This window comes from Urocitellus parryii, chromosome 15 (genome assembly GCF_045843805.1).
Source record: "Urocitellus parryii isolate mUroPar1 chromosome 15, mUroPar1.hap1, whole genome shotgun sequence".
NCBI lineage: Eukaryota > Metazoa > Chordata > Mammalia > Rodentia > Sciuridae > Urocitellus > Urocitellus parryii.
This window is the reverse complement of record NC_135545.1, coordinates 34284714-34298444: the sequence shown is the minus strand read 5'-3', so window position 1 is coordinate 34298444 and position 13731 is coordinate 34284714. Positions and strand designations below refer to the sequence as shown.

The 13731-nt window shown below is 46.9% G+C and overlaps 1 protein-coding gene across 1 annotated transcript; it reads left to right on the top strand.

Moving 5' to 3' along the window:
* Nucleotides 1-3182: 3182 nt before the first annotated feature.
* Nucleotides 3183-13626, top strand: Prss54 (serine protease 54). The gene is given in 6 exon segments (XM_026395731.2): nt 3183-3221; nt 3223-3271; nt 6978-7149; nt 10631-10889; nt 11434-11565; nt 13063-13626. Coding segments are annotated over 6 exon segments (1212 nt in total). The 5' UTR covers nt 3183-3185.
* The last annotated feature ends 105 nt before the right edge of the window (nt 13627-13731 follow it).

The following is a 13731-nucleotide window of genomic DNA, read 5'->3' as shown; positions in this document are numbered from 1 at the left end:
TAAGTGATAGATATTTTGTATTTATGGATAAAAGGATTCAATATTGTAAAGATGTTAATCTATCCACAAACTGATATATAAATGCAATGCAATTCTAATCCAAATCTTCGAAAGATTTCATTTGTGTATGTGTGTAAGTTGCCAAGTTGTTTCTAAATTATATAAAAGTACAAAGTGCCAAGAATATTCAAGATACTGCTAAAGAAAAATAATTAGGTAGGATATTAAGACATAAAAGGCTGTAATATTTTAGATTGTGTGGAATTTGCACAGGGCAAAAGACAAATGACCAATATAATAGGAGAGTGATCTTGGACACAAACCCAGGGATAAATGGAACTTTGATATATATATAAGTCTCACTGGAGACCTGTAGACACATATAATGCTGGCTCAACTGGGCATCCAGTGAGAAATGGATCCACACTGTGCACCTCAAAAAAAAAAAAAATCCAGACAGAGGACTTACTGTGGAGAACTATAAAGTTTTGAGAAGACAAAGTGGAACTGATCTCTCAAATGTTCAGCTACTAAAGGGTTTCTTAAATAAGATGCCAAGGATCCTAACTGATATGGGGGACTTTACCCCAGAGAAACTCTTGCACATGTGCTTAATACGGAGTTTAGGCATTACATCATGTAGATAAACCTATTAAGGAGAAATGGAATAAGAAATGCATTCTCTCTGAGGAGCAGGAGGAAGAGCGAAGAGGAAACTTTCAGTAAGTACAAGATGATAATAACGTTTTCTAGCATTTCTGTTGTAAGTTTAGTGGTGTATAGAATTTAATGGTGAGAAATTGGTGCCAGGCATGGTGGTGCACATCTATAATCCCAGTGACTTAGGAGGCTAGGGCAGAAAGATCACAAGTTCAAGGCCAGCCTTAGCAATTTAGCAAAGCCCTAAGCAACTTAGTGAGACCCTGTCTCAAAATTAAAATTAAAAAAAAAAAAGGCTGGTGATAAAGTACCTTGGGTTCAACAATCCCCTGTACCCCCCCCCAAAAAAAAAAGAATGGAAAGTTTAGTGACATAAAGAAAATTTACAAATATTCCTTTTAAATTGAGTAACTTACAATCTAAAGTTTTCATTGGAGTTCAATTTACATTAAACTTTCCACTGCACTAAAATTTACATTAATAGACACAGCAAACATGGTATAAGTGTTCATTATCAGTCAGTCCCTATGACTGTTGATTATAATTTGACTTTCAGGGTGCAGTGACTTAAAAGCAGCCCATGGATTTGATCCACTTACCATTTCTGCTTCTGTCCCTTATAAAGACATCATGTGGCCCAGACTGACAAACCCAGACTCGGAGATGGCTCACCACCCTGGAGTTATAAGGACCTTGTTTGGTTCTGTTCTTGTCTGTCTCGACGTTTGTGACTCTAGGGAAGTGACTTCCACACTCTGGGTCACCATGTTCTATCTGTAAAGCTTAACCTTCATCCTTCCCTGGTGTCTTGGATTGTGAATGAGAAAACGTTCATGAAAGTCCTTTGAGACCTTCAATGGGGAGTAAATGGAAGGTAAGTAAATGGAGTAAGCCAACTTCCACTTTTCCCACTGCCCATGTTTCCCATTCTGTTCTCCTAGCAGAAGTCATTCCCGCCTGGGGTTAACGGTGATAGGTGCAGGTGTACAGGGCATCCAGAGGACCACCAGGGCCAGGAGACAGCAGCCCCTTTCTGACTGGGGCTTCCCTTCCCATCCCGCCATTTTGTCTCCCTCCAGGCATCATTACCCGTACAGTACATCTTCTTCTGAGTGCTGGTGCCAGGTGCTTGTGAGCCTCTGTGGCTCACCAGGTTAAATCTTATCCCCATGCTGTCGACACTTTCCTTGAGTCCTGGCATTTGTGCTGAAACCAAAGTTGCTCATAAATGGCTGAAGCACAGATTCCATCTGGCCCCATGTCTTAGCCCAGCAGGTCTACTGCTTGGCTTGAGCCCACTGAGCTAAAGGAAACTGGGCTGACTGGATATAGGATGCTGAAGGAATGGAAACCTCCAACCTACCCCATTTGTGGGCTTCCTCAGTCCAGCAGTCTGACAGACTTGGGTAGCTACAGGGTGGGTACTGGGGGCAAAGACAGACCCAGGCTACCACCAGTGAGAACTCTGTGATCTCGAAAGAGATGTCTCCCCAGCCAGACCTGGGCAGCGCCTGACGAGGTTAGATGTCAAGAAGCTTTTCTTCCTAGGTCTTCCTGAGTTCCCACATCCAGACGTTTGCTTGGAGGCACCATGGTAACCACGATGCCACAATGGAACATTCTTCCCGAGGTAGTAGAACAGACTCCTCTGTTGAGCTCTGCTGTGTAAGGCCGCCAGAGTGAATTCATTTCTTCTTTAGTGAGAGCAGTTCATGGAAGAACTCTGAAGACCATCCTGAGGACCAGGAACATCCGGTGTCATGAGGAGAACAAGGTGACTTAGAATGGTGTACCCGGGTTTCTTAGGGCATCATGCATTGTTTGAAGCAAGGGTGCTGGCCTGGAGATGTGGAATGACACGAAGAACCCAGGAGCCTGGATTCAGGTGGTCCTGAGATCAAATTTCAGGTCCACAGCTTGGGAGATGTGTGACCTTGGGCTGGCTTCTCAATGTCTCTGAGTGTCACTGTGTGAATCTGTAAAATGAGGATCATGAGAGGGTCTATCTCCCTGGGTGGTTGTGTGAATGAATGAGCTAGATGCTGGGGCTGCAACTTTGGAAAGGTACTGGCTGTTGCTAGTGAAAAGAAATCCCAGCATGACTTAATCCTGCAGAGGTGAATAGAGGGGCCAAATCACAGGAGAGATCTGAGCCTGGGGTGGGCTTCCACCCAAAGCCTGCTTTTTCTCTCAGCAGCATTTTATGGATACAGAGTTATCGCAAGGGTTGAATTCCATGAGGCAAAACAAACCCTTTTCAGAGACCTAACTCTCTAGGACGTCCAGGGGTCCAGGCTGCATTGAGAAGAAAACTGTAAAAAAGTGGGCTGCCTTCTCTCCTTGAGCCATCTTACGAGCTGCTAGCTGGACATCGTGCCCCTTTACTGCACAGAACCAAGCACTAGGGATGTGACAGGTTGGTTTCGAGGGTCCCTGACACTCACCCCTTTGTGGGGGGTGAGGAAGACCCCGGGTGTGTATGCCAGGATGTGCAGTCACTGAATCTCCTGTCTCCCCAGCTGCCCATGGTGTCCGCTGTGGTCCTCTCTGGGGATGGCAGAGATGAGAGGGGTGCTACTGGTGCTGCTCTGCCTGTTCCAATCCTCTGCCGGTGAGTGGCCCGGTGAGTGACTGGGGAAGGAGGGCAGCGGAGAGCAAATTAGCCCCTGGGACTGCTGTCTTGTAACCCAGGGTGCAACAAAGTCGGGGGGCTCAGCTGACCCCACCTGGGCCAGGAAGTGAAGTGGTCCTCAGTGTCCAGGGAGGGACTCAGGGAGCTGACACAGCACTTTGCTCTGACAGCAGGAACCAGGCATCCCCATGAACCTTGGGATGTGGATGCAGGAAAGTGGCTTCAGAAGCCCAATCCCAGGGCTACTCCTCAGGGTAGGAAAATAAGCCTTAGGCTGCAGAGAGAGATGCCAGGCAGAGAGTCAGCGGGAGGCCTGTCCCCGACCCTGCCCTCTGCCAACTGTAACCACTCAGTGTGGGGCTGCTCCTTCTGCTGTAGGTGGCCTGCAGCCTGCCAGAGCCTCAGGTGGCAACTGTGGCAGCTGCAATCCCCTCTTCGCCTGATCTCCAGGATCTTTAGGACTAAGAGTTCCAACCTGCAAAAGGGCAGGCAGACAGGGGCCGACTGACCACTAAGCCCACTACATCAGGACTGGCCCCACCCTGCGGCCACCACAGCTGGCTGGGCCCTGCCTTCCTGGGAAAGATGGGAGACAGGACAGCGCCCACCCTCACGCACATGCCGGGGCCCTCCGCCTGCCTCAGTCTCCTCCACCTCCACCGCCTCCTTGCAGCCCCAAGGAGACAAGGAGATGCCTGGGAAACACAGCTGAGTGACCCAGATAGACATTTTATCTCTGCATCCGATCTCATGACAACTTGGCTTCCCAAGGGTCAGTGAGGTCAACTGAGCAGGCCAACTAGAGCTTTGGAAAGGCACAAGCCATCACATGCACAAGGCACCTGGGTTAGGAGGGATTGATCAATGCCTGGACTCTAAAGATTGCCAAAGTCCCAACAAAAAATCAGACTGTAGATAAGGAATCCTACCTTTGGTGGCTCCTGAAGCACTTTGTGGCTTTACTGTACCATCTTGCTAACAGTGAGCCTAGTTATTGTTCCAGTAAAATCTCTTAAGGGTCCCTTAATGAGATATTTGATCACATGATGTCCCATAATAGAGAGGTCCTCTGGGGTCTTTTAATGATACTATATTGTAGGTGACAAGTAACCCATGGTATCATGATTTGGAAACTCTGTCTCTGGCACTGACAGGAAAGGTCACCACCCAGACTTTACGGCAGAATTCACGGCTCCTCTTCTGTATACTCCAGGCCACTCCCTCGAGTCACAGATCTCCACATGGCCATCACTCATCGGCCTGTGCCCACACCTGGCAGGGCTCTGTGCCGGGGGATGCATGGCTATAAGTGCAGTCACCAATAGTCTAATTCATACAGTCTGGGGGTGTTCATCATGTGACACCTGTGACCCAAGGCCACCGATTTAGAAGTAAGTGTTGGTGCTTGCAGATCTGGATTTACAAAGAGCAACCAAAGCAATCGTGTGGATTTTTAAAAATACAGTTGTCCATTCTGCCCTGAGGTTGAGCATTATCTGTCTTAGGGATACGTCTGCAAAGCACTTTGTGTGATCTTCACTGCACCTCTAAGAGGTGTGCGGGTCCTGGACCCTGCCCCGTGTTTCAAAAGAGGAAATGGAGACTCAGAGAAGTGAAGTGGCTCCCCCACGTTCTCACAGCTGCCTCAGAGGCCGACCTGACTTTGGACTCTGCGTTCAGGTCCTTCCTAAACACACGTTAGAATCTCTCCTGAGAAACGACCCAGAGTCAATGCAGTGCTCAGGATTCTGGCAAACGTGATGTACGGCCAGGACAGACACTCTCTGCACCCACCTCTGCTTAGGGGCATTCTGGGTCCAAAAAGTAGACAGGGACCAAGTCCTGTGGGGGAGGGGCTCCTCAGACAAGACATGTGACTGGGGAAGGAAGACACAGGGCAGCGGAGAGCAAAACAGCCCCTGGAACTGCCGTCTTGGAACCCAGGGTGCAACAAAGTCGGGGGGCTCAGCTGACCCCACCTGGGGCTTTGAGGAAGTCCATTCCCTTCCCTTTCTTTTTCCCCCTCCCTCTTTTTCTCCCTCCCTCCTTCCTGTCTCAAATATGTTTTATTTTTAATTTTCTTTAACTGTCACATAAAAATTGTGCGGATTTGTGAGGTACTCCTTCCCAACTGGATCAATTTTTTAAAAATATTTTTTAGTTGTCAATGGACCTTTATTTTATTTATTTAAAGGTGGTGCAGAGAATCGAACCCAGTGCCTCACACATGTTGGGCAAGTGATCTACCACTGAGCCACTGCCCCAGCCCCTGGATCAATCTTAAGAGTCTTCCTTTTCTGACATCCTAAAGCTCCATGACTCCATGTGTAGAGAACTTTTTTTTTTTTTTTTTTTTTTAAATTCAGGGCAAGACAGGACCACACTGGACCAATCCAGTACTAGTAGGGGAGTATACTATTCAAAGCATTAATCAGGGGCTGGGGATGTGGCTCAAGTGGTAGTGCGCTCGCCTGGCAAGCGTGCGGCCCGGGTTCAATCCTCAGCACCACATACAAAAACAAAGATGTTGTGTCCGCCAAAAACTAAAAAAAAAATATTAAAAAATTATTTCTAAACCATTAATCAACATTTAAATCTCACTGGAAACAAAGTCCAGGCTATCCAAGAGATTGTCCAGTTCAATAATTGGAAGGCAGATGCTGAACAGGACTGGTGGGGGACACAGACAACCCCAGTGGCCAGAACCTTTTAGCCCCCCAAAGACAAGAGGTCAGGGAGCCTTAGCGGGCAGAGCCCTTTTGTTCATGAACTAGGTAACTTCCTGAGCAACTGCTGAGTGCCAGGCACCATGTTAGACCCTAGGGATACATTCCAAGTAGAACAGACCCAGCAGCAGGGAGAGACGCACAGCTCGCTGGGAGAGAGCAAGGGTGGATTCAAGGATACAAACTGTGGCTGGAACATAAACCTTGAGGTTGAGATGTTGGAGTCTGGATTCGTCTGGAATGGCCCCATCCGCTACCAGCTGTGTAAACCGACAGTGCTTAGTCACCCTCACCCTCGATTTGCTCACCCAGGAGCTGAGAGTGGCGACGCCCAACCTTCAGGGTTGTTGGGGGGATCCTGTGAAGTAGGGAATACAGGCAATTACCAAATTTTTCTCGGGACCCTTTAACACTCTGAAAAATCATCGGCAATGTCCAAAGACTTTTTGTTTTATGGAGCTATATCTACCGCATTAAAAATTTAAACAGGAAAAACTTAAAACACAAGGACACACGAATTTACACACACTATAGGCCATCCGAGGGATGACATCATGAAGCCTCTGGAAAATTCCACCTACCGTAGTCACAGAAGGAGAGGAAGAAAAGCAAATCATAGTTTTAACCTGGAAGAAAAGCATCTTGACTCCCCAGGTCCCAGAGGGCACTTTGGGAACGGGTGACGTATTCAGAAGAGCTCAGGTATCGCCTGGCGTGTAGGGCTGTGTGCTTGATAAATGAGCATTAGCATCAATGTCGGATGTGACGTGTCGGTCCAAAGATGCCACCAAGCATCTTTAATGTGGAAGACCACCTAGGAGAAGGAAAGAAAAGAAACAGGGTGGTAGAATCATGATGAGCAAGACAGAGGGCCAGCTTGAGAAGGGTCCCAGGGCTGGTGGCCCTGTAGGCAGCCACCAACCCCTTGCCCCACAGTAAGGTCCACACTCCCTCTGCAGGTTGCGGCCTCCAGAAGTCCCCACTTAGGGACCTTTCCGAGGAGGACCTGGTCACCAGCACACAGTTCCCCTGGGTGGTGTCGATACAGGACTTGCAGTACACCCACCTGGCGTTCGGCTGCATCCTCAGCGAGTTCTGGATCCTCACCATCGCATCCGCCTTTCAAAACAGGCCAGTACCTCTGCCTTGGGGCGCGCAAGGCCAGATAGGGGTCGCGGGGTGGCTGTTCCCTACTCAGTCCAGAGACACCTTGCAGGGCAGGGTAGATTCCCACCACTAGGGGGGCTGGCTCCCAGCTCACCACCTGCTCTGCCACATCTGGGGATGTGGCTCAGTGGTCCAGCGCCCCTGAGTTCAATCGCTGGTATCTCCAGCCAAAAAAAAAAAAAAAAAAGTCGGTGCCTCTGTGACTATAGTAAAATCAGAAGGCATGTCCTGCCTGTAGAGAACGGAGCAGAAGCCACTTTGCTCCTCAGTCGCCGCTCACAAGTCCCCAGCGCAGAGGCACCCTGGTGACTGGCGATTGTAGAACCCAGTTCAAAGCCACTTTCTTACAGTGGCACTCCAGGGCTAAAATTTGTATCAATTTGCTAGAGGTAACAAAAGAAATTTGTCATAGTTCGGGTGTTGGCAGGTTTGGTTTCTCCTGAGTCCCCTCTCCTTGGCTTGTTGATGACCGCTTTCCAGCTGTGCCCTTGCGTGGCCTTTTCTCTCTATGTGGACATCCTTAGTGTCTATCTCTAGAGTCCTATTGAATTAGAGACCTGCCTCTTTAACGTCAATGACCCTCTCAGTGGCTGTATCTCTAAATACAGTCCCATTGGTGGTCAGGGTTTCAACTTATGAATTTTTTTTTGTGGGGGGGGGCAGGGGAACACAGTTCATTCCACAACATCCCCCAATACAGCTATGAGCACACCATCTACCTTATTCCTCTCTTAACTTTTTTCACTCGATAATTTTGGAGAATTTATCTTATAGATAAGAATCATATTTGCATATTTTGTGACCTTTTTGCCAGCTGTACAATAGCCCATTGTGGATATAGCATAATTACACAGTCCATTAAGAATGGAAATTTAAGCCAGGTGTGGTGGTGCCTGTCTGGAATCCCAGGGGCTCAGGAGGCTGAGGCAGGAGGATCTCGAGTTCAAAGCCAGCCTCAATAAAAGTGAGGTGCTCAGCAACTCAGTGAGACCCTGTCTCTAAATAAAATTCAAAATAGGGCTGGGGATGTGGCTCAGTGGTCAAGTGTCCCTGAGTTCAATCTGTGGTAACCCCTTCCCCCCCAAAAAAGGGAATTGGAATTGTTCCAACATTGATTAGTACCAAAAATGCTCCAGTAGACTTGTACAAACATTATTTCACACACATGCAAATATAGTGTAGTATGAATAACCTAGGTGTGGAAAGACAGAATTAAAAAAGACATGCCTTTATATAATCTCCATTGCTCTTGCCAACGAGCCCTGCACCGAAGAAGTTCTGCTTTTCCGTTAGAGTTTTCATTGTTGCTATTCTCTATCACTTAGTCCTGGTTTTGAGTTTTGAGTTCTGGTTTTGAGTTTCACTTTGACTCAAGTGTTTTATTAAAGACAGAGTTTTAAAATATCCAGATGCTAGGGTCCTTTGTTAGTTTTTTCCTAACATTATTTGAGTTATGCTGCATGGCGAGTTATTTAGCCACTTGCTGAGGTTGTCTTATAGTCTGTTATATGTGGAATATGCTAATATATTTCCCAAAAGTTCATTCTCTGTCTTTGATGTATAATTCATTACTTTAAAAAAAAATGGGAAGAGGAGATCTACCTGATCAGTGTACTAGACTGATAGAAGTGAGTTGAAATCTCCTACTGAGAACAAGTCTATTTCTCCTCTTATTTCCTGTGATTTTTTTTTTTAACTTGGGCACTGTGTCACTTTGCCATAGACTGAATTCTTTGTCGTCACTAAGAGCCTTTTGTCACCTTACTTAATGCTTTTCTCAGAGTCAATGTTTGGGTTGCGACTGCTGCTTCTCGTTCTTGTTTCAGGTTGCATTTTCTGTTTTTATTTCTTGTTTTTCTTTTCACTATATGACCTTTCTTTTGCTTTAGATGTCTCTGCTGAAAAACTTGTTTCTTCATTCTGCTTCTCAGAATGAAAATCTTCTTTAGCTTAGATCTATAATTTCATGCAAGACCCCCAATCCTCTGCTTCTTTCTGGACAGTTCTTTCTAGACTCTGTAGTGGCCAATGCCAGGATTTCTATCTTTTCATTTCTTTTCTCCTCTTTTATCGTCCAGATTTAATGGATTACATATGTGTGTTGGTGTTCCCTTCATTTCATTGATGTTTTTGCATATTGAATTATTTCTTATATTAGCTGTACAAGAATAATATGTTTAGACTCCTAAAAAAGATGAAAATATTGGTTCACATACCCATCTCTGACTTGCTTTCTAACTTGTTATGCTATTTGAATTTTGCAAGGGCTTACATTTTTGTTATAATCTAAAAACTTTTGAAAGTTTTTTGTTTTAATTTTAGTCCAATTTTAAAATGAATTTCACATACCCCAACAGTCCTTTGTCTGGATTTCCTCCATTGGACACTAGGTCTGGCTAAAATGTGTCTTTGTGTAGTTTGTAAAAGGCTCCCAAGAACCACATTTCCTTGGTCTTTGCATATTCAAAAGCATTGTGCTGTCCTTAAACTTGGATGATCACCGAAGGACAGATTTCATGGCTCATGACTTCTTTCTTTTTGAAGATTTTAAAGGCTTCGCCCCACCCACCCCCTCTGGTTTCTAGAACTGAATTTAGCTATAGAGAAGTCTGAGGTCGCCCTATTTTCTCCCTCTGGGTAGAGTGACCACTCGGTCTTGTCCACCTGGGAGGAGTCTGGTTGAGACTTACTATCTCAGAGTCCTGATGTTAGCCCCTCCTCTCTTATCACAGCCTCTCTGAGTTAGACAATAAGTGATATGACCCAATTTAGAATGACTTCACTTTTCTTCATCTGGATAGCCAGGGACTTCTTGTCACCTTAACTTAAACTTAACTCCATCCTTAGGAAAACCAGAACTTCTCCAAAGTGTATTTACAAAGTATCAGATTGGAAAGAAGCTTGTTTTAAAGTGTCAAGTGCTAAAAGCAGGAGGCTTTTTAAAAACATTCATAGAAAGTTTAACATTTGTAACAAGGTGTTGGAACAAAGGGCATGAAATAAAAGATCCTTCAGGCTCCCAAGGGAAGACACAAGCCTAGGGATTAGGAAAATATTTCCTGGAGACTGATCTAAAGGAGTGAGTAAAAATAAGCCCAGGGGCCGGGCATGGTGGCGCACACCTGTAATCCCAGAGGCTCAGGAGGCTGAGACAAGGAGGATCTTGAGTTCAAAGCCAGCCTCAGCAAAAGTGAGGCTTGCCAAGCAATTCAGTGAGACCCTGCTTCTAAAGAAAATACAAAATAGGGCCAGGGATATGACTCAGTGGTCAAGTACCCCTGAGTTTGATTCCCAGTACCCCCAGTAAATAAATAAATAAATAAATAAGCCAGCCCAGGGAAGATGAGTTGGATACCCATTCCAGGCTGGGAAGTAAGGAAACAGGAAATGTGAAGCTCCTGGTTGCCTTAGCTTCTCAATGTTCTCTTTCTTCCTCTCTCTCCAGGAAGTCTGCCATAGTTATTGTTGGTATAGCTAACATGGATCACAGAAATATTGCTCACACAGAGTATCCAGTCGATACCATCATCATCCACGAGGACTTTGATAACCACTCCATGAGCAATAACATAGCCCTCCTGAGGACAGACTCGGCCATGCATTTTGACGACCTGGTCCAGTCCATCTGCTTCCTGGACAGAAAGCTGCATAAGCCACCAGCCTTGCAGAACTGCTGGGTGTCAGGATGGAATCCCACGTCTGCAGTTAATGCAATCCTTCTCCTAGAGGAGGCTGTGTGTGTGCTGGCAGTGGGGTGACTCAGATGAACTGTTCTAGGGCTTATTTTTAATAATTCAGGCTATTTGAAGTTCTGGAGTTGGGCTGGAACCCTCACCCAATCATGGAATCTCTATATTACATGGGTCCTTTTTCCTCTAGGCCTATACCCAAACTGGAAGTGCAGAGGTAGTGGACAGCCTGAGATGTGCACAAGGTTATGGGGGGTAGGGAGTGAGGGTGGGGATATGATTCCCTAGACTAGAGCTGATTGCCCAGCCATCCCTGGAAAAGAAACAAGGGAATAGACATTCTCTAGATGTGGAGGAAGGGTGCATTGTTCTCTGCCTGTTTACACATTCGAGTCCAGAACAATGACAAAAACTTAGACATAGGTTCTGGTTTCTAGAAAGCAAAGGGATTTATGGGCACATCTACCTGTTGTCCTTTGGATATGTGAGTGGCAGCTGCACGGACACAGGGGACTGCCTTCTTCTTAATAATTCTTGGGCTCTCTGTTGCATGGTCCAGACAGGAAATCACATGACAATGAGTATCCTGAGGAGAATCTCCGTGAAAGACATTGACCTGTGTCCCTTACACCTACTCCAGAAAACAGGGTGCGGCAGTCACACACAACGGGAAACCGAAGCCGTCTGCTTGGTAAGAATGATAAAGTAGAACCTGAATCCTGAGACTGAGCCTTGGGGACGTCCAGGTGGGCCTGGAGGCTCCTCCTCCCTGCCTGGGAACCTCCGCGGGGGCATGCCTTGGGATTCGGGCAGATGGCTCAACACACATCTGCTGAATGAACAAACCAGTTACCATGTTCAACGCGGCATGATTAAGCAGGTCTAAGTCACAGATTTTTAAATGGGCTGAAAATCGGTGCCAAACTCCACATGCAGATCTTTCTGAGCAGGTCTGTAGGAGAGGAGTCACTAAAACCAGCCTGTGTGGAATCTACTCTCCTCTAGTGCTGGTGAATGTCAGATATTGGGGTTTTCTTCTGTGAAAAAAGCCCTTCCCTCCCCGCATGCGAGGGCTGTACAGATACGCCCTTCCTGCAGAGTTGCTCTTTCTTCTCTTCACTCTCACCTCTCTTCTGGAGTGACTTCCTCAGGAACAGGGAGGCTTATTGAAGGAGGATACCCCCAAACAGACCAAACACCCTGGCCTCACCCTGGGAAGGGGCCGCAGTGGCCGCTCTTTTGCCTCTCTGCTTCTCCTGGATGAACCTGCTCCTTTTGTCAGACACTCGGGGTCTGCCTGCGTTCACACAGTGAGAGCCACATTTCACTGCCTGCTCTTCCAGCCAGGCAGGCCTCACTGGTCCAATGTGGCTGAGTAGCCATTGGAGGACAGCCCTCTTCACAGACCTGAGATGGACCATGGGCTAGAGGTGGGTGTGGCACATTCCTTTAAGAGGAGGCCTGGAGTGGGGAGTGGGTGGGACAAGGAAGGTAAATCATACCCAGGAAAGGTCTTGTTGCTTTTCCCATTTTTCTCAACTTTTTTGTGGAGAACTGGTGGCCTTTTATAGACATCAAGATGATAGAGAGTGCATCCTGTGTGCGGTACCATGCTAGGTGCTTTGCATGGGTTAGAGGCATTTACTGTGTCCCCACTTGGACTCAGAGAGAGAACCTCGTTACTTGGTTAGGGTGGGGAAATCTGGGAGGCTAGCCCAGTGGGCATTCCCTGGGGGCTCTGCTCCCACTCTCTAGACATTCCCTTTGGGACTGCAGGTGGAAAGGAGCAGCTTAGGTGAAAGATGGGAGCAAGCTAGCGAGGAGAAGGGGAACAGCATGCATTCAAGCCAGAAAGGAGAGTAAGTAATACCAATATTTGAGGAATGAGAAGCCCAAGGAGGGAAGAAATAGTCAAAGTACTGGGGACATGAAAGGGACAAGAAAATGCAGTATGAACCAGGAAACTTCAGGCAATCGTAGGAGTCCCCCCAAATAATTTGCATTATAAAAGGAAAATCATGTTGGAATCCGTGGTGGTGGCTGGCTAGATTTGAAATAGTACCCTACAATCTGCCCTATTTCCAGGGAGAACCCGTGTAAAACATTTCTAGAACAAACAGCACAGGAATCTATTAAAAAAAGAAAACCTGTTTTTCTAAGACCTGAAGCCTTCTGTCCTTTGTCGCAGGGGGAAGCAGGAAGCCCCATGATGTGCCAGCTACAGCAGTTGGATCTGTGGATCCTGAGAGGAATCCTGACCCAAGGTGGAGATACATGCCCAGGCATCTTTATATACACCAGGGTGGAAGATTACAGCGACTGGATCATGTCCATGACTACCAGGGATGACCATCCCCTGTTCTCACTCCAACACTGGGACCATTTTATACCTCGTCCCTCTTTTGAAGAGCACGCTGCCGTGACGCGGAGCACACATGCTGAAGTGAGCCACAGGAGCACACATTCTGAAGTGAGCCACACCAGACGGTCCCAAACCTCCTTCCAAGAACAAAGTAGTTCCACTATGACTTCACAGCTGAGGAACAGCACTAGAGATGAGCTAGACTTTAGGGAAAAGGGTCTCCGGGAATCGGGCAGATCTTCGGAGGCGGCCCTTCAACCCATGTACTATGACTATTACGGTGGGGAGGCTGGGGAGGGGGGGTCTTTTGCAGGTCAGAACAGGTTACATCAGCCCCAAGAAATCATCTTGGTTTTCTTCGTGCTTGTTTTCTTTGGCAGCGGTGTCTAGTCTAAGGGGAGCTAATCCACCAAACTGAAGAGGAAGCTCAGGATGCCACGTGCCAGGCATTCGCCATGATGCTGGGGTGTCTGTTTTTGATAGTTGCACACCTGG